Genomic DNA, 24,095 nt, shown 5'->3' with positions numbered 1-24,095 from the left:
TGTTATGAATATTAATTAGGTACTCCAGTGTTTTTCGGTAACCTTCCTGCCGTTCAGCCAATCATCGGCGAACGTCGTGGTACGTAATTAATATTCATAAATCGAGCCTTCGCAGTGGTGGCGTTCATTTATATACACTTGTTTCCCGGTTTCAGAATGAGGAAACTGCTTCAGTTGCTGTGTTTTAGTTTTTTACATTTTTCAGTTGGCACGTATGTGACAGATCACGTGAGTTTATGCAGAAAACCACATCATGTGATTTGAAACAAGTGTCATTTGATCGCTGTGAATAAGTGACAGCAGTAGCACAATGCATCACTGGAGTGTTTTTTCCCTTTCTTTACTCTTGATTGGCAGCTGTCTTTGTCAATACAAGCCTACGTGGGAATCAATTGATTCGAGACCTCTACCGGAATGGTTCGATCAAGCCAAATTCGGCATATTCATTCACTGGGGAGTGTTTTCAGTTCCCAGCTATGGCAGTGAATGGTTCTGGTAAGTCTGCAGCATCAGCGCGAATACAGTGTGTATGACACTAACAAAAAAGTACCTGAAAGCATAGGCGCCGATCCCGTGGGTGCTCGGGGGCTGGAGCACCCACGGAAATGGTCGAGCACCCACGGAAAAATACGAGATATTCTCCATTAATTTTAACCAATAGAAAATCAATTGGAGCTTTCAGACACTGTCTTCACCCTTTTTATAGTTTATTTAAGGCCGTTTATATGGCAAACGTCGAGAGCGCGTCCAAGTGATGCGCGCGAGCACAAATGGCTCTGCTCTCGATCAGATACATCAGCGCGCTCATCTCTCCTTGCATGAGATATCAGCGAGAGCATGACTCGCGACAACACTCGTGAAAAGAATGTGCTTTTTGGGTCGAAATTGTCATATTGCTGCACGGATATAATGCAAATAAAACATCAAGCTGACGTTGATTTGAGTTAAATAAGAAACGAACTAGCGCTGAAACGTGTTGTTTTTTAAATCATGCATTGTGGCTCGTGCAAGTTAGTCTTCTGACATACGCGTCAATCTATTGCTTGACTCTTCTTTCTAGGGAAATCACTAACAAAATGCACACATACATTTTCCTGCTCTTGATATACAAACATTAATTTTGTAACAAAAAAAACGATATGAGGGCAAATTCGAACCACTGATAATAAGAGCATGGCTGGACCTCTGACTGTACGAAAATCCTACCACTACACTATTAGGGAACGCGAAAACTGAAAGCGGTAATGTAATATAATAGCCTATATGGGGGTTGATGTGGGGCTCTGGGCACCCACCGGCAGAAACATAATTCGGCGCCTATGCCTGAAAGTATCACGGCATTACCAAGGTTCCACAATATTGTGTTGTTTTGCAGATGTATTGTACAACACCATGGTAATCTTTCAGGTTTGAGGTTTCTTAACAGTAGCCTACTGTCAAAATATAATTTTATCTCTCTACTAATATGTTAAACAGTTCAATACCACCTTTTTGCAGTATCCATACACTGATACCTGCAGCGCTTTCTCTCTCTTCTCACCGACAGCAAGTTCATGCACACCGCAGTTGTGCACAGCCAATTTAATCCTGATATTTTAATCTAATCCACAAATTTGTTTGAAGAACCAAATTAGCCAGAGATCAGTTATCACAATTAGAAGATCTAGCATCTGTTAAATCATCTCAGATGTATTTAGCGAGGTACGAAGAATGGACCCCTGGTTAATTTTCTCCAAAATAAAGCTCACCCTACTGGAAAAACCAGCTAGACCAACTTAAGCTGTTTTGGAACATTGTAGCTGGTAGATAGTATCTGGTTGTCTGGCTATCACCAGACCAAGCTCAAATGAACATTGCTCTGGAGAGTCTGTATGTATTTTCTACTGCACAAGAGGCGTGATCAACGAGCATTATTCACGCAATTGTATAGTCCTTCAACCAATCAGATCAACGATTCGGGTGACGTACTTTGCAAAGCAACGCGAAAACTCCAGACAGGTTTAAGATGCATTCCATTCGACAGGGTCCCTACGCAGTGTTCACTGCTCCCTACTCCCTGAGCACAGTATATCCATTGAAGTGGACTTCGCTGACAATAATCACTCATTTGGAACACACTACAAAATCATTCATCAAAGAGTGGCATATCAATACATAGTCCTTCCATTCGGACTGTCCCTTGCTCCGAAATGTATGGACGTGGCTCTTTCCCCTCTGAGGCAGTTTGGAATCCGCATATTGAATTACCTCGATGACTGGCTCGTCTTAGCCCCGTCGGAGGCTGAGCTAGTATCCCACAGGTCCCTCCTCCTCAACCACGTGGAATGCTTGGGGCTCAAGATAAACTTTGCCAAGAGCTCACTGCTTCCTAGCTGACGGATTTTGTTTCTGGGAACAGTTTTCGACTCAACCCAGATGAGGGCAGTGGTCTCGCCAGAACGGGTTCTGGCCATACAGCAACCTTCAAAATTGGAACCTCTCTGACGCTCAGAACATTTTAAAGGATGCTAGGCCTCATGACCTCTGCATCGCCGCTACTACAGTTGGGTCTGCTTCATATACGACCCCTAGAGTTCTGGCTGAAACCCTGAGTTCCATCCCACACCTGGCGTATGGGCGATTATGTATCAAGGGTGAACCAGGCTTACGTCACAGCCCTGGCCCCCTGGAAGGACCCTTGCTGGTACAAGCAGGGTGTGGCTCTAGGGATGGTGTACAGGAGACGCTTCCAAGACAGGCTGGGGAGCCCTGTGCGAGGGCAGATCAGCCTTTTGCACTTGGTCAAGCGAGGAAAGCGGGCTACACATCAACTGCCTGGAAATGCTGGCAGTCTGTCGAGCCTTTCAGATTTTCCTGATGCTCCTGGCAGGACACCACGTCCTAGTCCGCTCAGACAGTATGACTGTTGTGTCCTACATAAATCACCAGGGCGGGCTCTCTTCGAAGTGCCTTGTCACTCTAATAAAGAGTCTTCTGGAGTGGGCATGTTGCAATCTGCTTTCGCTGAAAGCAGCCCATGTGCCGGGCATATTGAACCAAGGGGCAGACATGCTGTCACGGAGCAATGTGTCCTCAGAAGAGTGGATGCTCCACCCTTAAATGGTTCAGAAAATCTGGGAAAACTTTGGGAAGGCAGAGGTCGACCTCTTTGCCTCTGAAGACAATTGTCATTGCCCAATCTATTTTTAAAGGAACAGGGATGTGCTGGCCCACGATTGGCCCAGCCTCCTTCTTTATGCCTTTTCCCCGATCACTCTGATCCCCCAGTTTGTCACACGAATCAGGGAACACAAACACAAGGTCCTCCTAGTGGCCCCGCTCTGGAGGAACCAACATTGGCTTTCGGAGCTGTCTCAGCTGCTCACAGCGGTGCCGTGGCTAATTCCCCTGAGATGGGATCTCCTTTCTCAGGCGAACAGAACAATTTAGCACCCCCAGCCTGAGCTGTGGGCCCGGCATCTATGGCCTCTCGGTGGGAGCCTGTTGACCTCCCTGAGAATGTCCTTAATACTATTTCACCGGCTAGAGCCCCGTCTACAAGATGCCTGTATGCCCTTAAATGGTCAGTCTTCTCCGCTTGGTGCACAGCCCGAGATGAAGACCCATCTGCGTGTGACATATCTCTGATATTGTCCTTCCTTCAAGGGCTGTTGGATAAGGGTCATACACCCTCCACTCTTAAGGTCTATGTTGCGGATATAGCAGCTTTTTATGCTCCTCTAGCTGGACAGTCGGTGGGCAGTTTCTTGAAGGGGTCTAGGAGGCGTGTCCATAGTTCTAAGGGGCCTTAAGGGCCTTCCCTTTGAACTGTTACAGTCCACCGACATTTACATTCTGACGCTCATAACCGCTCTGCAATTAGCTCTAGAATCGGTCAAAGGAGTAGGAGACCTGCAGGTGCTCTCTGTGAGCCCATCCTGTCTTGAGTTCGGGCCCAATGACTCCAAGGTCGTCCTGAAGCCAAGGCATGGTTATGTGCCAATAGTACTCTCCGCTCCATTCAGAGCGCAGGTGATTACTCTCTCCGTGTTTCCTCCTTTTCAGGACAATCAGGAGTTGAACTTAATCTGCCAGAGCTTTAAGAACTTACATTGACCATCCCACCTCATTCAGGCAGTCGGAACAGCTCTTTGTATGCTTCGGGGGCCGCACCAAAGGGCATCCGGTCATAAAGCTAACGCTATCCCGATGGATATTTGACACAATAGTGCTTGCTTACTTCTCCTCCTCCTCAGAGTAAGAGCACACTCCACCAGAGATATGGCCTCATCCTGGGCTTGGTCCAGTAGTGTGTCCATTGCAGAAATCTGTGAGGTGGCTGGCTGGGCCTCGCCGTCCACTTTCGCCAGGTTCTATAACCTGGATGTTCCTGCCCTACATGCGCTGTTTCTTTCTGTGAAATTACCTCTCAGAGTTCGATTCGCTGGGAACCTCGTTCCTGCCTTATGGATTCCACTAATCACATGAAGAGGGTAAGGAGAGATGAGATGAGAATCAGCTGTGTTTCCATTACCCTTTAAATTGTGCAAATTGAAAATACACTCAATGGAAACGCGTCAATTTCACAAAAACTCATTGCAAAAATGTTTTATGTTCGCATGAGGTGGTTTTTCAGGGAATTTGAAAAAGGAATATTTCACAAAACTGCAATGGAAACATTAGCATTTACAGGTCACCTGACGTACAGTCATATCATCATTCTTTAAAGATAGCATGGTATGTTTGTACAGAAGACGAGAGAGGGGTGCTCTTCTTTTCTTTCTTATTCATCTCTTTCCTCGCACCTCAGCTTCATCTCCTAGAGGCAACGGGAGGATGCAAGAAAAGAAAACGAGGACCGGGTAATCGGAGGAAATCTTATTTGTATATTGGAATATGCTTGATCCCTCGAGCTCGATCTGGGAAACCTTAAAGTTTGACATGTAATACTAATAGTATTAATCTATTAACAATTAATAATGAACATAATTGAAACTAATATATATAATATAATATTAGATGTCTTTGCACTTGTGAGTCCTCGCTCATTGCTCCTCAGGAAGCTTCCTCATGCCTTGTTCCTCACCTCCTCACAGTGCTTTTATAGAATTGAAATGGTATTCATAGAATTAAAATGGCCTTTGAGATTTTCTTTGATCATTTTCCAGGTCACAGGCTGGAGGATGGAGGAGCGAAGAAATGAGGAAGCATCCACTGGATTATTGAGAAGCACCTAGGGAAGCATATATGAGTGAGAAGGGCTTCTAGAAGCCGTAGCAAATATTACACTCAAAATAAAGCTCTCAGATAGAAATATCTTTTGGAAAATGACTTATCGCGAGAGGAAAATGACTCATCGCAAGAGTTTTAGTTGCATGCCGTCATGTCGCAATAGTTTTTATCGACATTTAGAAAATATCACATTTCTGTAATGGAAATGCGGCTAATTGACAAATATCTTATCTTGTAAAATGTGTGGTCAGCACCCCCACTCCCTATACACAGAGTACATCAAAAGTGAGCGCACATTCAAAAGCAATTTCATTACCCCACATATTGATAGCAGCTCCCTGATACCTCCAGTCAGTTGTTGCACGTTTGTGTGAATTTCCTCACTGTGACATCCTTACTGAAGATTAAAGTAATGATGCTGAAAATTCAGCATTGCCATCACAAGAATAAATAATTTTTATTAAAGCAGAACTAAGCAAGATTCGCGAAGCTCCCCCTACAGTTTCCTTCAGTGAATGACACTGTCATAAATACTCCAAGCGCAGCTCTGGACTACAACGACTACAACACTCACCAGCGCAGTAGTTTTGCAAATACAGTACAAGAAAGAGGAGGTGGGTAATTTGCAAATACAGTACACTCGATGGAGGTGGGTAATTTTCGAAATTGTCTTATAAAGACATAATATATACATTGTTTTTGAATTACCGTAAAGCATTTTGTCACTCTCGCGTGAATGTGAACATGAGGCGAGATTGTTTCGGGTCGGTGCAGCTCAAGTTGCAAGTGCTGTATTCTGGCGTAGACGTGCCAGAAGGGGTTAGTGCTCGCCTCAAACACACCACTACAAGTCAATTAACCATCGTAAGGACTTAGAAAACTATTTATGAAGGTAAAAAAAGTTACTTAGTTCTGCTTTAAAAAACAAAAAAAAACCAGTTATTACAATTTAAAATAATATTTCACAATATTACTTTCGTGTCAGTAAAGCTGTTAATGGAAAATTAAAAATGTCATTGGACAAAATAGATTTGGGCTAAGCCCCGAATATTTACAATGTCTGGCTCCGCCCCTGCCCATGTAATTATCATTGTACATTAATGTTAATCATTCAGTACTATATGGTATCGCACGCTGCGTTCACTTGGCATTAACATGCAACGTCATATAAATCCCTGCCCAGTCTCTCTGCGTGGCAGTCAGAAAATAATGGACAGATGCAGTTTTGATAAGAAATTACATTTCCTTGAACTGGAATTGACTCTATTTGTGATCGATTGTAGCCTACTTTTGTTGAATAAATCACAAAAATTCCGTGCTGTGTGAACTGCATTGATAGAGGCTAAAGTGAAAGTTGTTTTACTCTATGAAGCCATTTGAAGCTTATGCCTTTCGAACGCGCCTAATTTAAATATTGTGCGGGAAACAGAAATCCAATCGGTTATCCAGATAGAGAGGCCAAATGTAAACGCACTGTGTCCTGAAATTATCCGATCTGCTTTGCAAAGAAAATGAAGCCTATATTTGTAAAATGAGCATATTTTACATGTTTAATTCCATGAAAATATTGCATGATGTGAAAATATTTCCCCATGCCTCCTCCAGATATTTTACTTTTGAGTTATATCGAAATACTGTAATATAATTCATTTTAAAAATGCAACTTACCTCAATTAAAGTTTCAAAAATACTAACATAATATGTAAATTCTTAATCATTTAGGTAGTGTAATTTTTTTTTCATTACAATAATAAGAATTAGATTTTATACATTACAATGTGCTTAAACTTCATTAAAAATATAATATCAGAATGCAAAACATCAAAATCGTCCTAAAAAGTAAGCTTTATTTTCTTTAATCAAGAAGTTAAATGGTCACTTTATAACAGTGTTTTTGTGTTTACATTTTTGAGGTTCATTGTACTTAATAGTTTTGTTTTCCAACAGGTGGTATTGGCAGGGCCGGAAAATCCCATCTTATGTTAAGTTTATGGAGCAGAATTATCCAACTGGCTTCACCTACGCAGACTTTGCACCTCAGTTCCAGGCTGAATTCTTTGATCCTATAGAGTGGGTTGACATTTTTGCCTCATCTGGAGCCAAATATATTGTGCTCACAACCAAACACCATGAAGGTTTGTAAGAAATGACTGCACCGACTGCATTTGCATTTAATTTTTGCATATATGTCAACTGATTATTTTAATGTTACATAAAAAAAAAACTGTAAAAATGCCATGGTAAAAACCTGTTAATTGGTTAACTATAAAATACCTTACTATACATGGTTTAACATCACATTCTATAAAACAAATGTATGTTTTTAAGTAAAAACTATGATTAACTATATAACTTGCAGTGAAAACAGTAAAAGGTCATTTCCAGAAGTACCTGTGTGACACATTACATACAGTGTGATAATATTTTCTTTGAATATTTAAATATTTCTTATTTGGGCGGGGCGGGGGGGGGGGGGGGTGGGGGGGGGGAACCCTTTTTACTGGGGAACCCTACTGAACTACGACTGGGCTAGTTTTCAGTAGCAATTGGCCAAATTTTGTTGTGAAAACCTGGCAACCATGAGCCTTACGTTGTTCAAACTGGAGTCGGACACTGATGGAGAGACTCAGGAAGAAGATAATGCATCTGGACGTTTCTGAATGTTTAGTGGATAAATTTGTGTAGTTGCTATGGAGTTGATTCAACTCATCAACTAGCATGTGCTGTCATTAATCTTTTGTGCAAATCCAGAGTTGAATTGACCCTCGTTTGTGAAGCAGTCCGGCGTAAAATGACGGCATGAAACAACACTCTACTACAACAACTCTTCCTCTTCTCTAAAGCAGCCCAACATTGCCCCTTTGTTATGTGTTCTCGGGGGCGGGGTTTATGTCAATTTTGGGGTTTGTGATGTCACCAACCCAGAAAGAAGCCTGTTGTAGTCCCTACCAGCTGTTTGTTGTAGTCCTTTAAAAAGCAATTTCTGTAAAAGAAAATATCAGGAACACTGCACACTAACTAAAGTTAAAAAAAGTCAAATCATAATCAAGGACCCCTTAAAAATATACAGGCACCAATATGCCATACCGCAATACCTGAAACATGGGCTGCATCCGAAAGATTAAAAATGCTGCCTTCAGAGGATGCATTCCACTGTAGGAAGGCATAAAGGCACCAAATAGTACTATGCCATATTAATATTACATTACAGTGGTATAGTATTTGTTAAAGGGGAACAACAAAAGGTTTATGTGTGAATAACATGAAAACAGGTCATACCACCCCAAAATAAAAAGAAAATGATGCCGGTGTTGGTGAAATTAAAGATATTTTGCACTGAGACAATATTTTCATGCAGTTAAACACATTTCCACATGTCATCTTCAGACAGATTACTTCTGAATTTTATATAAAACAATACTGTACAATGGAATACACTAAAATCACAATGCAAAAAAATCTGAAGTCCCAAACATGTTCTTGATAGGGTTTGTGCGATTCACCTGTGTGTTTCAATTCCTCAGGCTTTACACTGTGGGACTCAAAATACTCATGGCCCTGGAACGCAGTGGCGGTTGGGCCGAAGCGGGATTTGGTGGATGATATCGCCACTGCTTTGCGGACACACAGTGATTTGCGTCTGGGGCTTTACCATTCTTTGTTTGAGTGGTTTAACCCTCTGTTCAGAACCGATGCTGACAACCACTTCAAAACCAATGTGTTCCCTACTACAAAGAGCCTGCCTGAGCTGTACGAGATAGTCAACAAGTTCAAACCTGAAGTGCTGTGGTCTGATGGTGATGGAGATGCGCCCGACTCTTACTGGAACAGCACAGGGTTCCTCGCCTGGCTTTATAATGAGAGGTAAGGCCACCTTAACAGAAGTGTCATGATTACAAACCAAGAAACCAGGAGGAGGTCCAAAGGCAATATCAAATTATCAAATTTAATGTCTATTTCCTCCCTTAGGGGAGGAACTTGTGATCCTCAACAGTCAAAGAAGGCTGATTAAAAAATTATTCTTGCAGAATCTGTGAAAATGTGAATAATTTGATCAAAATAAGAGAGATCATACAAAATGCATGTTATTTTTTATTTAGTACTGTCCTGAGTAAGATATTTTACATAAAAGATGTTTACATATAATCCACAAGACAAAAAAGTAGCTGAATTTATTAAAATATCTCCGTTCAAAAGTTTGGGAACTCTTGATTCTTAATACTGTGTGTGGTTACCTGGATGATCTATGATTGTTTTTTTGTTTTGTGATGGTTGTACATGAGTCCCTTGTTTGTTCTGAGCAGTTAAACTGAACTCTGTCCTTCAGAAAAATCCTCCATGTCCTGCAGATTCTTCAGTTTTCAAGGATTTTTTGCATATTTGAACCTTTTACAGCAGTGGCTGTATGATTTTAAGATTCATCTTTTCACACTGAGGACAATTGAGGGACTCAAACACAACTTTTAAAAAAGGTTCAAACATTCACTGATCTATTAAGAAAAAGTGAAAACTTTTGAACAGGAGTTAAATTTTTTTTCAAAGTTCCAAACTTTTCTTATTTTGTTGAAATATTTTTTTTTTCATTTAGTACTTCCCTTCGGAAGCAACAGAAGATACTTGCATGTTTCCCGGAAGACAAATTAAGCACTATTTACCTTCATATTTAAATTCAAAAGTTTTCACCCCCCAGCTCTTAATGCGTCTTGTTTCCTTCTGGAGCATCAGTGAATGTTTGAACCTTTTTTAATAGTTGTGTTTGAGTCCCTCAGTCGTCCTCAGTGTGAAAAGACGGATCTCAAAATCATTTGCTGGAAAGGGTTCAAATATGCAAAAAATCCTCGAAAACTAAAGAATCTGCAGGACATGGAGGATTTTTCTGAAGAACAGAGTTCTGTTTAACTGCTCAGAACAAACAAGAGACTCATGAACAACCATCACAAAACAAAAAAACAGCCATAGATAATCCAGGTAACCAAACACAGTATTAAGAATCAAGGGTTCCCAAACTTTTGAGTTATTTTAATAAATTCAGCTACTTTTTTGTCTTGTGGATTATATGTAAACATCTTTTATGTAAAATATCTTACTCAGGACAGTACTAAATAAAAAATAACATGCATTTTGTATGATCTCTCTTATTTTGTTAAAATTATTCACATTTTCACAGATTCTGCAAGGGGTTCCCAAACTTTCACATGCCACTGTATATACTCATACAGACAGACACACACACACACACACACACACACATACATATAAAAATACTGTAATACAATGAATATATATATATATATATATATATATATATATATATATATATATATATATATATATATATATATATATATATATATAAAATTATAAATATAAAATTATAAATATATTTTTTCCTATATATATATATATATATATATATATATAGGAAAAAAATATTTATAATTTTAAAAACATTAAAAAAATATATATAAAACACTCTAGTTGCTTATAAGATTCTAAATTATACAAATTAACAGAAATATTATGGAAAAAATCACATTTTCATTTACTGCAGTGTGGTGTATTGTGTATTGCATTATGTATTATGTGTACACAAGGGTTAGGTTTTGCATTTGTGTATATTTAAACATAGATGCAAAGGCTACTTCCTTGTGGCTGTAGACAGTACCTAAGAAATTGCTCTGAATTTTCATATTTTATACATTTCCTGTTCATTTAATTTTCCACCACAAAGATCACAAGTATGATAGTTTTTTTTTTTTTTTCAAGAACATGCATCCTTTTCTAATCACGTCCAGAATTTAGCAAGTGGCACTGTTATGTCCCAGTCTAGGAGCGTTGAGGAGTAACATAAATGAAGAACGTCACATAAGGAAAGTGTAGATTTGCGTTAATTGTAGGAGCAATTAGTAGTTTCTTTAGTTTACTAGCCACTATGTCAGCTTCAGAAATGGGCATGAGCCAAAATAACAAACAAAACCAAAGCTATTTTTAAAAGGCTACTTTATCCTAACAAAGAAAAATTAAACAAAAATGCATCCCACATCTCTACCTCCCTATCTGTTCAAAACCAGCTTTTAAACAAATTTCTTACAAGAGGCATTACTCTATTTACAGATTACCTTTTAATACAGACACAATATTAAACATAGCAATAAAACAAACTCCTACAGAATAGTGTTGTTTCCCTATTTACAGATTACCTTTTAATACCGATACAAAATTAAACAAAGAATTAGCAAAAAAAAAAAAAGATGGTGGGAAAAGCAGTTAGAAAAAAACAACTTTAGAGCAATGACATTTCCTCTCTCAAGATCCATTAATGTACTAAATATTTAAATCAGTTCATGTGAGTACAGTAGTTCAATATTTATATTACAAAGCGACGAGAATATTTTTGGTGCGGCAAAAAAACAAAATAACGACTTATTTAGTGATGGCCAATTTCAAGACACTGCTTCAGGAAGCTTCAGAGCGTTATGAATCTTTTGTATCGAATCATGATTCAGATCACGTGTCAAACCGCCAAACTGCTGAAATCACGTGACTTTGGTGCTCCAAACCGCCGATTCGACAGACTGATTCATAACACTCCAAAGCTTCCTGAAGCAGTGTTTGAAATCGGCCATCACTATTTATGTTGTTATTTTTTTTTTTTTTTTTGGCGCACCAAAAATATTCTCGTTGCTTTATAATATTAATATTGAACCACTGTACTCACATGAACTGATTTAAATATGTTTTTAGTTCATTAATGGATCTTGAGAGAGGAAATGTCATTGCTCCCTATGCAGGCCTCACTGAGCCATCGGATTTCAACAAAATATCTTAATTTGCGTTCTGAAGATGAACGAAGGTCTTACGGGTTTGGAACGGCATGAGGGTGAGTAATAAATGACAGAATTTTCATTTCTGGGTGAACTAACCCTTTAAGATCCCTCTGAATAAAATCACTGATAAAACATCTACTATAAAGTCATTACATTTTGTGATTTTTATACTGTTTGCCATTCTTTTTTTATTTTGTCAAAATACACAATTACTTTTGAATGGTCAATGGTGAAAAATGCTTTTTGGCAACACATTAGTGTAATTGCTGCATCTACCAGCAGGGGCTCACTTGGCTATTTTAACTAGCTAAACCTTGCCCAATTGATGAGATAGTCCTCACTGCAGAACACAAGGTCCAGGGGGCGAGGTTGGATCCAGATCCAACTCCTCCCACTTTATATACTTTGCTCCACCAGATGAACCAGCATATGAGAAGCGTTCGCTGCAGCCTGCGATGGACATCCAACCCAGCCCACATCTAAGTATGACGTCAGTAGCCAGGCCAGTGCCGCCCTGCGGCAGATTCTTAATAATATTGGTCATGTCGATCACCATACTGATTGACTACATCAAACACTGATCCCTAAACCTACCCGTCAGCACCCCCTGATCTGGATCCAACCTCACCCCCTGGATCTTGTGTACTGCAGTGAGGAGCTACTGCCATTGATTGCCTCAATCAAAAGATTTTTACTTAAATATATCTGCTAAATGCTTATTTAGTCAATGTTTTGGAGTACACTAGTGTATAGATGAACTCAAAGCAAACAGACGTAGACTGAAGACTTTCATTTTGATTTAATTTCATAATAACATTGTAGAGAACCAAACGAGTTGCTTACTAGAACTGTCTAAGTGAAGTCATGTAGCCTAAATGATGGCAAATGTGTGTTTTCAGCCCTGTGCGTGACACTGTTGTGACCAATGACCGCTGGGGATATGGCAGCATATGTAAACATGGTGGATATTACACCTGCTCAGATCGGTACAACCCAGGACACCTGCTGAAGCACAAGTGGGAGAACTGCATGACCATTGACCAGAAGTCATGGGGCTACAGGAGAGACGCCAAACTCAGCGATTACCTCAGTATCGAAAAGCTGATAGGAGTGAGCTTTACATTTACATTCAATCACTATGACACTTGTGTGCACGTGACTTACAAATGATGAATGCTGCAGCAAGCAAGTGTGGATTTTGAAGCCAAACTTTTCAGTTTTGTTCAGTGCATGGATCCATATCTGCTGTTTTGGTCACCATGATTTTTTCCAAGTAAGTCATGTTCCTGGAACAACATTCCTGTCTGAAAATGTAGTCCTAACCTTATCCATACCCCTAAACCTAACCCTACCCTTAACTTTTCTCTAAAATCAGAGGGGAAAAAAATAGATGAATAACACTTAGTTACATAAACTGTAAACTTGTCCCTCAAATCTGATTGGTTGATTGGAATGTTGTTCCAGGATCAACAAAGATGGTGATCCGGAAACATGTTGTACTTGGTGAAATCATGTTCACCCTACTGTTTTGATGAATATTGTGATTTATTGTGGAAATTATCATGGTTGAGGTAATTTTTACCTTAATTTGCTGTAAGAACCAGTAAAATGTATATCATTATTATTATTATTAGTGGCATTTACAAACTATAAGCACCTTGATTAGTATTGCTTATAGTTCAAGTGGTTTGTATGGTTTACTGTGGATATCAAAATAGACTTGCGTGTGAGCTCTTTTTCTAGTAAGCAACCATATAGCAACATGTTGTGATGACGAGTTTGCATGGGCAAACACTTTCTTCTGACTAAAAAATTTTCAATTTTATATAGAAGTAAAAGGCAAGAAGATTAAGAAGTCCTCTGTTTGTCTTGCAGACTCTTGTGGAGACCGTGTCCTGCGGGGGGAATCTGCTGTTGAACGTGGGCCCCACACATGACGGCCGCATTGTGCCCATATTTGAGGAGCGTCTGCGGCAGATGGGTCAGTGGCTTAAGGTGAACGGAGAGGCCATTTACAACAGCAGCGCATGGAGAGTTCAGAACGACACTGCCACTCCTGGAGTTTGGTCAGTTACATTATGATTTCTCTCTCATGTACAGTAACGTGCTACAAAATGTCTGTTTGTGTCTTTGCCTCTGTTTCTCTCTTCTTCTGTTTAATCTCTTTGACCTTTATTTGCTTTTAAATTAAAGTATAATTTTGTTTTGTCCTCACAGGTATACATGGAATCAGAAGGAGAAAGCAATCTATGCTATTTTTCTTTCATGGCCCAATGATGGGAACGTTGTTCTGAACGACCCCATTGTGTCAGCGTCCAAGACTCAGGTAATGTATATTGTAGAAATTATATATATATAGATTCTTATCGAATGATTGATTGTTTGTTAAGCCCGGCCTTAAAACGTAGTGACCAACCACACCTTAGCAGCTGTTGCCATCTCATCAGATAACGTTAGAGATTAGAATGTACAGAAATTGAAATCCACAGGTAATACACACTAAATGCACATAGTCACTCAATGCTGATGTTGTTAACATTAACAATTTGAGAACAAAGTATAACAATAATAATAATTTGCACGGTTTGATGTGATCCGAGCAATGCGGTCGTTAGATTTAATCACCATTGGTAGCGCTTTTTATTGTAATGCTTTTTTTTTCTCAGTTGGTCAGAACAAAAGTGGCAGATTTGTTACTTACTTGTTCAGATGACATTTCCTGGTGAAAATTCTTATTTTGGTCATATTTCCAAGACTACAATCTGTGATTCCGAAGTACAGTATCCACCGGTGCGGTGACTGACACATTCTCCTCAAAGCATTATTCATCCGCGCTGACGAGCCGTGCCGATGCACAACCCATGTAAAGATGATAATAATAATAATTCATAAATTCATAAATTAATCAAAATAATTCTGCAAATAACTGCAATTGCAGGTTTCAAACAGAGATGGTGACAAAGAGGCAAAACTTGTGGACTGCAATTAATGATTTACTCAGAAATTAATCGTTTTACTCAGCAAGGTTGCATTAAATTGATCAAAAGTGGCAGTAAAGACATTTATAATATTATGAAAGTTTTTTTATTTCAAATAAATGCTGTTTTTTGGAACTTTCTATTCATCAAAGAATCCTGAAAAAAAGTGTCACAGTGTCCACAAAAATATGAAGCAGCACAAATGTCAAAATTGATAATAATAATAATATTTCTTGAGCAGCAAATCAGCATAGAATGGCAGTTATAATTATGAAGGGTCATGTGACACTGAAGACTGGAGTAATGATGCTGAAAATTCAGGAATACATTTATATTTTTGTTTAAAAATGTATTTAAATAGAAAACAGTTCTTTTAAATGGTAATAATATTTCATTTCAATATTTCAAATCAATATTACCAGCTTTACTATATTTTTGATCAAATAAATGCACTCTTGGTGAGCATGAGAGAGTTTTGATCCCGATCCAAGACTTTTAAACGGTATTGTTTGTACTGATTCTTATTCAGTTTCACAGTTTTTTTTTATCAAATTACTCTGTATAAAAAATGCTTTGCAATGTCACATTTCATGCAAATATCCTGCCTGACTCTGAGCACATTTTATTGCCATTCACAAATCTGCATTTTATTCCTATGGGAATGTCTGAGCAAGTGACCTCTGCCTTAAAGGTGCAGTAAGCAATTTCTGAGAAACAATGTTGATATTTGAAATCAACCCCCAAAAAAATACAACCCTTCCTTCATTGCTCCGCCTCCAAAATGTAAAGCAAAAAGTAAAGCAAAGATGACGAACGAATGTCAAGGAAGAACAAAAAATTAACATAAACCACACAGGAGAATATACAATTTAGGCAATTTGTTTTATAAACATATTTTTTGTTAAACTGATTGAAACTCTCTTCACATCCTGATAGCAATCAATGATAGAAGTGGTCTAAATATTAAAACGTACATATATCTTCTGTGGAAGTCTAGGGACCAAAAAATGTTCATCCAATCACATTTTTTCAGTCTGAATGCAATGATATTTTGTAGACCGTCACCAGGCTCCATAAACGAACAGCAGCCACCTTTTACAATTCCTCCTGAACAAAAAACAATGAGCTTTTGCTGCGTTAACTTCACGCCATGTCGTAACACATGATGGTCTACCCGCTGTTCACGTCCTCAGACTCAGAATTATGCTTTTCTATGTCAATACTATCAACGCCGAAATGAATCTGCAGCAGTCAGGTGGTACAACTAGAGCTTTGTAAGTTGTTTACGATCATTATTATTGTAATGTTGTGTGCTTTGAAAGATGAGGTAATTTAACGCCGTCTCTCATCTCGTGACGCTTTGCAGACTCTGCTGTGTCAGTTCATGTGTTTTGAAGGAGGCGTGGTTTGGAGACCCTCTGAAGGGAGGGTGGGAGCTCATGCTTTCAAAGCTAGCTTGCTATTGCTAGCCACTCCGAAATCACCTACCCTTTCATTAATGCAGTTCATAGTAAAAAAAATGTAGACAAAAATGTAGCCTTTTGCCTCTAATTATTTATTATATTATTATATATTTTATATTATATGAATTATAATTATTTATAATATAGTCAAATAATTATTATATTAATTGATAATGAATTAATATGAAACTTAAATTAATATAAATATATACATATAAATATAAAAATACAAGCTTTAATATATAAAACTTCTAAAATGACTACGCTTATGTGTTTTCTTTTAAGCTCTTTGTGAACAGGAAGGCCTGTTTTCGCTTAGGTCTCTCTCGTGCTGGAAAGCTATTCTAATATTAACGTGGGTCCTAAAGCTCTTTCCTGATCATAAACCCTTTTTTTCAGTGATATTCTTCTGACTTTTTTGTAATGTTGTGTTGAGCTCGGTTCGATCCACTTTCAGCTGCGTTTCTCAGAAATGCTTACTGTATTGTCATTCAAGACTTGTTTAATTATTCAGAGCTGTTTTCTGAGCATCACATCTGAAGCAAAACTTTTCTTTTTCTTCCTTCAAACCTTTTCCCAATTTCCAAATCAGGTGGTGCTGATTGGCTATCAGTCCCTCTCGTGGGAGTCCATGAGTCCCACAGGTCTGAAGGTTCGTCTGCCCCAGCTGGCCCCGAGTCAGATGCCCTGCTCCTGGGCTTGGACCCTGCGACTGACTGGTGCGATGTAGCCAGAGCGTAGCGACACAGTTAGTTCCTGCTTTAGAACTAATGAAGCCAAAGATTGAAGGCACTATATTTTCCCCCACCTTTTACGTTTAAATAATAATACAACACAAATAATTTACATTTTATTCACATCTTTCAATTTTCAATTCACATCTTTCAATTTTCAATTCAGATCATTAAATATTTTAATTGTTGCATAGTGTATCCTAGTAGGGGCGCAAAATAGAGAGGTGTGCTCTAGCTTTGCTAAGCGATCAGACATTTTTGCCTGGAAGATGTGAAAACTTGTGAAAAAAAAAAAAAACTGTTTAAAAAGTAAGCCGTATGCAGCCACCTGACAGAACATTCTAGCAACCGCATAGCAACACACTTATATCTCTGAACATCTTAGTAACTGCATAGTGGAGGATCTAAGGATTTTCAATAACCTGTGTGTTTTTTTTTTTATTCAATTTATTTTATAATCATGAATCATTTATGCAGTTGTTATTTGATTTATCATTTAATCATTTATTCATCATTTTCTATTATTCAATTGTTCAATTGTGATTTTATATGACTTATTACTTCCTTTCTATTATTGTTTAATCTTATGATTTTGGGGTTTCATAGAATTTAGAATGCTTGTCTTCACAAATAAGAGATAAGAGAAATATCGCCATTTCAAGGCTTTATGGGATGTTGTTGTGAAGCAATTGCGCTGGTCAGATGAAGTCTGGGCATTGAAACGCACACGACTAAGATTATTCAACATGTGGGGTCGGATCTGATTTTTCTGATGTGCAGATCCATCCGATCTAACAATAGCAATCTCTGTTAAACACCTGCTTGATCCTGGTGTCATGATGGTGACTTTTGCACAGGCAAAAATATAATGGTTTCTAAAATAAATAAATAAATAAAGTCTTAATTTGAAACTAGATGTATTTTTTTCTTAACCACATTTTACTATTTTAGTATGAGATAAATGATTGCTGTTTTGTATGTTTGCATAATTCTCTTTTAAAGGCAGGGTAGGTAAAAAATTTATAAAAAACTTTTTTTTCAAAATTTGTTTAAACTTTATTTATATATCAATACATATTTAAAATGTAAGTACTCTGAAAAAGAAAGTATAAAAATCGAGTGTCTGTAGACCTCTCACGACTGTTTTAAAGACAGCTCATTATTTCCATTCACTCCACCCCCTTCCTTCTGGGCTCCTTCCAAAGCCACGCCCCCAAAACGCATGAATGTGCGACTCTGACCACTGAGCTGGAAGACGCATTATTTACCTGAGACGAGCGGAGAGGAAGGAGCACAGTGCATGTAGTGACATCATGTCAGAATCACATGTAATAAAAATAACTTTATGATTATGAAGATAAACATAATTTAATTCGCTAACGAGTTAGTTATCTATAAGGCAAAGCTAAAAACAGGTTGCATGATACACGTTTTTCCATTACCATCATTTACACTGTGATGAAGATGAATTTCGTGTAAGATTCATAACATATACGTTGTTCTACAGATAAACAGAGTAACATACACTCAAATATCAACTCACAACTGCATTGCAGACACAAAATAATAACACACACATACAACAAAGTGTGTACGACACACACAGATACAAGATAAAGACATCAGTAAACATAGGTAGAATATAAAAACAAAACAAAGGCGAAAAAAAACGTGCAGGTAAACTTACAGGTGAACATGGTAAAAGAGTTAGACAGAGGGTAAACATAGTTCTAAGAAAAGTTCCTAGATGCGGAGTAACGTTAGGCCTACTATCTGTTAAACATGTATTTAGTTATCTAAAGCAAAATTATGCACAATTCAACACTATAGCTATTATCTTGTGCTAGGCCTATAGATTATTTATCGTCTCTACTACGGCTCGCTAAGTAATGTTATGTTAGCTATATTACGCAGCTACGTGTGCTAATGACACATGCTTCATGAAAAAATAAACAAAAAAATAGGTATGATCAAAATACAAAAAGAAAGATTTACCTGTCCAGCAGAAATAAAGCCATCAAGGAGTCACTTTTCAGCCCCTTGAGTTCCCTCAGTTCTCGCCATCGCTGGAAAGCCACGCCGATATTAACTCGCGTTTTATTTCTTTGTTTATCCAAAGACTTTTTGTTCATTGCCTTTTCTTGTACTGTTACTGTCTTCCTTTTTTGCCTGGTTTGCCTTCACTAACTGCATAGGCCGGTACTGTGAATTTTGCTTGCTGTTTCTCTGCCATTGTTTTGGTATTCCTAGGATCCATGCCTCTTGAATTCCCCAAATCAAACGTGCGCGCGCAAGTGGGCAGGTCATGTGTGGCAAAAGGGTGGTTGCCATGGTTGCGAGAGAGTGACAGCCGCCTAAGCCAATCCTATGTTTCGTCCCGGATGGAAATAATGAGCTGTGTTTAATACAGATTAAACGGTCTAGAGTCACTCGATTTTTATACTCTTTTTATCAGAGTTCTTACATTTTAATTATGCATGTATATATATATAGAAAGTTTAAACAAATTTGGAACAAAATTTCTTACCTACCCTGCCTTTAAAATGAATAAACTGATAAATGAAATTGTTTGATTAGCCTCACAGTGTCTGTTTTGAAATTATTTTTTTTTATATTTCTGAGTATAACACAAACAGGTGAGCTAAATGTTTAAATAATTACAGGTGCAGCATAAATGAGTACACCCCCTTTGAACAAATACAAAAAAAAAAGAAGAGAAAAAAAAAAGTATTTTCTTAAAACAGTTAAGGATTCCTTTATACAATTCATGGAAAATGGCAAAACAGAAATGTATTCAACATACTTAATTAAAACGGAGAAATATATGTCATTAATATCTGTAAAATAAGTAAATTAGCCAATTTTGTTTAAATGAAGGATTGCAGAAATGAGTACACCCTAGATTTAATTCAACAAATGGAACATCTTCTGTTTCAAGTTTTTGTTCTACATTCACAGTTGTGTGTGAATTCATGACAGCATTGATAAAACACACTCCCTCACACCTTCAGCACTCAGCACTTCAGCACTTCAGCTTTACTACCACTGAACTTTACTGTGGGAACCTGGCACTTCTCACTGTACTCCTCCTCTAGCAACACCATAACATTTTGGATGCTGTTAGATGCAGAAAGTTTGATTTGGTCTCATGAGAGCAGAATATTGATTCCCCTGAAGTCTATATATTGATTCCCCTGAAGTCTATATTTTGTAAATATGGGCTTTGGAAATGGCTAATTGACTTTATTGTGCTTTGGCTACAGTAGGTATTTCCAGTGTGGACAACAACTTCTGCAGGCTGCATCTTGGTCTGTGAGATAAACAGTCCCTCTTTTCATAGCTTTTGCTGGCTCTGAGACACTCGCTTGGAATTTCTCCTGCTCTTTGTCTAGCAAAAAAATCCCTCATCACTAAATGAAAGCTTAAAGGGTTAGTTCACCCAAAAATGAAAATTATGTCATTAATGACTCACCCTCATGTCGTTCCACACCCGTAAGACCTCCATTCATCTTCGGAACACAGTTTAAGATATTTTAGATTTAGTCCGACAGTTTTCTGTCCCTCCATTGAAAGTGTAGGTACGGTGCACTGTCCATGTCCAGAAAGGTAATAAAAACATCATCAAAGTAGTCCATGTGACATCAGTGGGTTAGTTAGAAGTTTTTGAAGCATCTAAAATACATTTTGGTCCAAAAATAACAAAAACTACGACTTTATTCAGCATTGTCTTCTCTTCTGGGTCTGTGTATATCCACAGTGACGCTGCTGCTTCTTCTTCTACGGCGGTTGGCATCGGTGCATTGGTGCATTAACGCCCCCTCCTGCTCCGGACTGTGACGCGATTAGGACATCTGCGACATGCACACCTACGCACCATTTAAAAAAATATAGCAATACCAAAATACAAACAATGTAGAATAGCTTGAATACAGCGTGCGTCTCCCTCAGACTGTAAACGAAGCTCGGGCGCACTACATAACACGTCATCAGTGTCACTGTCCGGAGCAGAAGGGGGCGGTAATGCACCAATAAGCTGGATGCCAACCGCCATAGAAGAAGAAGAAGCAGCGTCACTGTGGATATACACAGACCCAGAAGAGAAGACAATGCTGAATAAAGTCGTAGTTTTTGTTATTTTTTGGACCAAAATGTATTTTAGATGCTTCAAAAACTTCTAACTAACCCACTGATGTCACATGGACTACTTTGATGATGTTTTTATTACCTTTCTGGACATGGACAGTGCACCGTACCTACACTTTCAATGGAGGGACAGAAAGCTCTCGTACTGAATCTAAAATATCTTAAACTGTGTTCCGAAGATGAATGGAGGTCTTACGGGTTTGGAACGACATGAGGGTGAGTCATTAATGACATAATTTTCATTTTTGGGTGAACTAACCCTTTAAAATGAAGGCCTGATTATTTCAGAGGCCTTTTCACAAGTCCATTGTTTTTTAATTTCTGTGCCACACTTTCACACTATTTTCATTTGTGCTACGAAATAAGTCTCCTGTAGTTCTCAAGCGCTTTCATTGTTGTCAGCATAAGGATTAGTTCACTTTCAAATGAAAATTAGCCCAAGCTTTACTCAACAGTGGTGTAATGTAACGAAGTAATAATACTTCGTTACAGTACTTAAGTATTTTTTGGGAAAATCTGTACTTTATTTGAGTTTTTATATTGCTGTCAACTTCTACTTTTACTCCACTACATTTCCTAAATAAAATGTATACTTTTACGCCGATACATTTTACCAAAGCATTTGATTTGAGAAGAGTACGCTGTCATTATACAGTACGAGAGCGACCTCTAGAGGCGAAATAAAAACGATCACTGTTGCCTCGTAGAGTTTGTTTTGACACGTGACGTGAGGCTGCGCGCTGCACAGAGCGGGACACTTCAAAAACGGATTTAAAACGGACAACGAAACGGTATGTTATACAGTGTACGCTACAGTACATGTTTTCATATCCTTATAAAGTAATTAGTTTGTTGAGTAGATGCTGCATTAGTGGAGAACAGTAGTATGTTTGCCGTCGAGGCTGAGAGGATGCTAACGTTAGTAGTATCTCAAGCGGTTAAAACAATGTGACAAAAACACCAACTGTTTAATGTCACACTATTGTTACTATTCATTTGCATTAGTTTATATCCATTTGTTCTCTGTTATGCATACTTTTTCCAGCGAAGTTGCATGTTTAAACTGTATTCTCATCATGCAGCGACAGAAACATAACAAATCAGAAATTAATTTGATTTCAGTTCTTTTTTTTATTGGCACTAACACATATTTTGATTAGATAATCAAGTTTTCTAAAATGGAGGCAAATAATGTGTGAAAGTGTACATATGCTATGCTTTTGTGTGTTAAGATGGTAATTTTTAAGCATGACTGTTTGGATTTATATGAAATGGTAACACTTTACAATAAGAGCCCATTTGTAACATTAAATAAGGTTAATAAAAGTATTGTTCATTTTTAATTTCAACATTAACATTTTAAAATCGTCTCTTACACTAGTTATAATGCACTATGAATTAACATGAACAATCAATGTATAATTAATATAGTAGTATTTTTTTATATTTAAAAATTACAAAGAACATTTAGCCTTTTTTTTAATTCAAAGAAACAAAATGTAAGAGAGTTAAAACTGAACACAATCTTGCTGCTCAAACTGTGTATAGAACAATTTTTAATATTTTTTTGCTCCTTTTGTATTTTACATTTACTTGTGTTTTTACTTTTAATACTTAAGTACGTTTAATATCAAAAAAATACTTTTCGTACAAAAAATATCAAATACTTTAAAACTTTTACTCAAGTAACATTCTAAACAGTGACTTTAACTTCTACCAAAGTCATTTTCTGGTAAGATATCTATACTTTTACTCAAGTATGGTTTTCGAGTACTTCATACACCACTGCTCTCTGAGATATTTTAATACATATCCTGACGCAAGCTTTATAACGGCAGTGAACGGGACCCATGAGTATGAGCTGCTGAAAGTGCCTCCATCCACATCCATCCATCTATCCATCCATCCATCCATCATAAACATACTCCACACGGCTCCGTGGGATTAATAAAGGCCTTCTGAAGCGAAGTGATGCGTTTGTGTAAAAAAAAATCCATATTTAACAAGTTATGAAGTAAAATATCTATCTTCTGCCAGACCGCCTTCTGTATTCAAGTTATAAAGAATGTAAGGTGGCGTCGCGTCAGTTAAGCTTTTTTCCGTAAGTTGAATAGGGAAGGCGTAGGACATAGTGTAAGCTTTTTGAACTGCAAGAGTTTCACAATTTCTTCGTATGTTGAATACGGAAGGCGGATTGGCATCACTATATAACACTTTTAATTGTCAAGAAATTACTTCTGTTTAAATGTTTTGGTTCAACATACTTACCTCTTGATCAAAAAATTGCCTTAAACTTACACCAGAAATTTTTTATTTAGTTTATGCTAGTGTCTTGCAAAGCAATTTGCAGTATGTGACATGAGTGTTGTATAATAATCATCTAAACGCATCTAAGCAGTGTGGACGGTGTCGGGATGTTTGCTATAGCTGGTCAAGTATTTCTAACTTTTTACCCCTAAGCAAAGAACGAAAAGGAACTTCACAGTGAGTATATCGGGCCTTTACTTAACCCGCTTAGTGAGGTGACTTTTAACTTAAAGTAACGTATGTGTAAAATGTAAAGCATATGAAATGCGTTCTGTCTTTTGAATTTGATTTGAATGTAATGCACAGAGACATGTACATTTGAACAGAGCAGCGTGTGGCAGCCTGAGATACCCATAATGCTCTGCTTATGGCCGTCTTTGGAATCGGAGAGCATCACATGCTGCATTCAGACACACGTGCCCACTGCTCCCA

The 24,095-nt window shown here is 37.9% G+C and overlaps 1 protein-coding gene across 1 annotated transcript; it reads left to right on the top strand.

The window, feature by feature from the left end:
* The first annotated feature begins 129 nt into the window (after positions 1 to 129).
* fuca2 (alpha-L-fucosidase 2) lies at positions 130 to 18,127 on the top strand. The gene is made up of 7 exons (XM_048190438.1): positions 130 to 495; positions 7,159 to 7,346; positions 8,736 to 9,075; positions 12,938 to 13,148; positions 13,914 to 14,104; positions 14,256 to 14,364; positions 17,072 to 18,127. The coding sequence occupies exons 1-7, from the start codon at positions 311 to 313 to the stop codon at positions 17,207 to 17,209; spliced, it is 1,362 nt and encodes a 453-aa protein (XP_048046395.1). The 5' UTR covers positions 130 to 310; the 3' UTR covers positions 17,210 to 18,127.
* Positions 18,128 to 24,095: the final 5,968 nt, after the last annotated feature.

The sequence above is a fragment of the Megalobrama amblycephala genome, linkage group LG5, assembly GCF_018812025.1.
Source record: "Megalobrama amblycephala isolate DHTTF-2021 linkage group LG5, ASM1881202v1, whole genome shotgun sequence".
In the NCBI taxonomy this organism is placed as follows: Eukaryota; Metazoa; Chordata; class Actinopteri; order Cypriniformes; family Xenocyprididae; genus Megalobrama; species Megalobrama amblycephala.
Note: the sequence above shows the minus strand (reverse complement) of the source record. Positions and strands in the feature narration are given on the sequence as shown.

Coding starts and splice junctions, on each gene's coding strand:
- fuca2 (XM_048190438.1), top strand. CDS start 311: ATGCATCACTGGAGTGTTTTTTCCCTTTCTTTACTCTTGATTGGCAGC. Junction 7,347..8,735: donor CACAACCAAACACCATGAAG/GTTTGTAAGAAA, acceptor TCAATTCCTCAG/GCTTTACACTGTGGGACTCA. Junction 14,365..17,071: donor TGTCAGCGTCCAAGACTCAG/GTAATGTATATT, acceptor TTTCCAAATCAG/GTGGTGCTGATTGGCTATCA.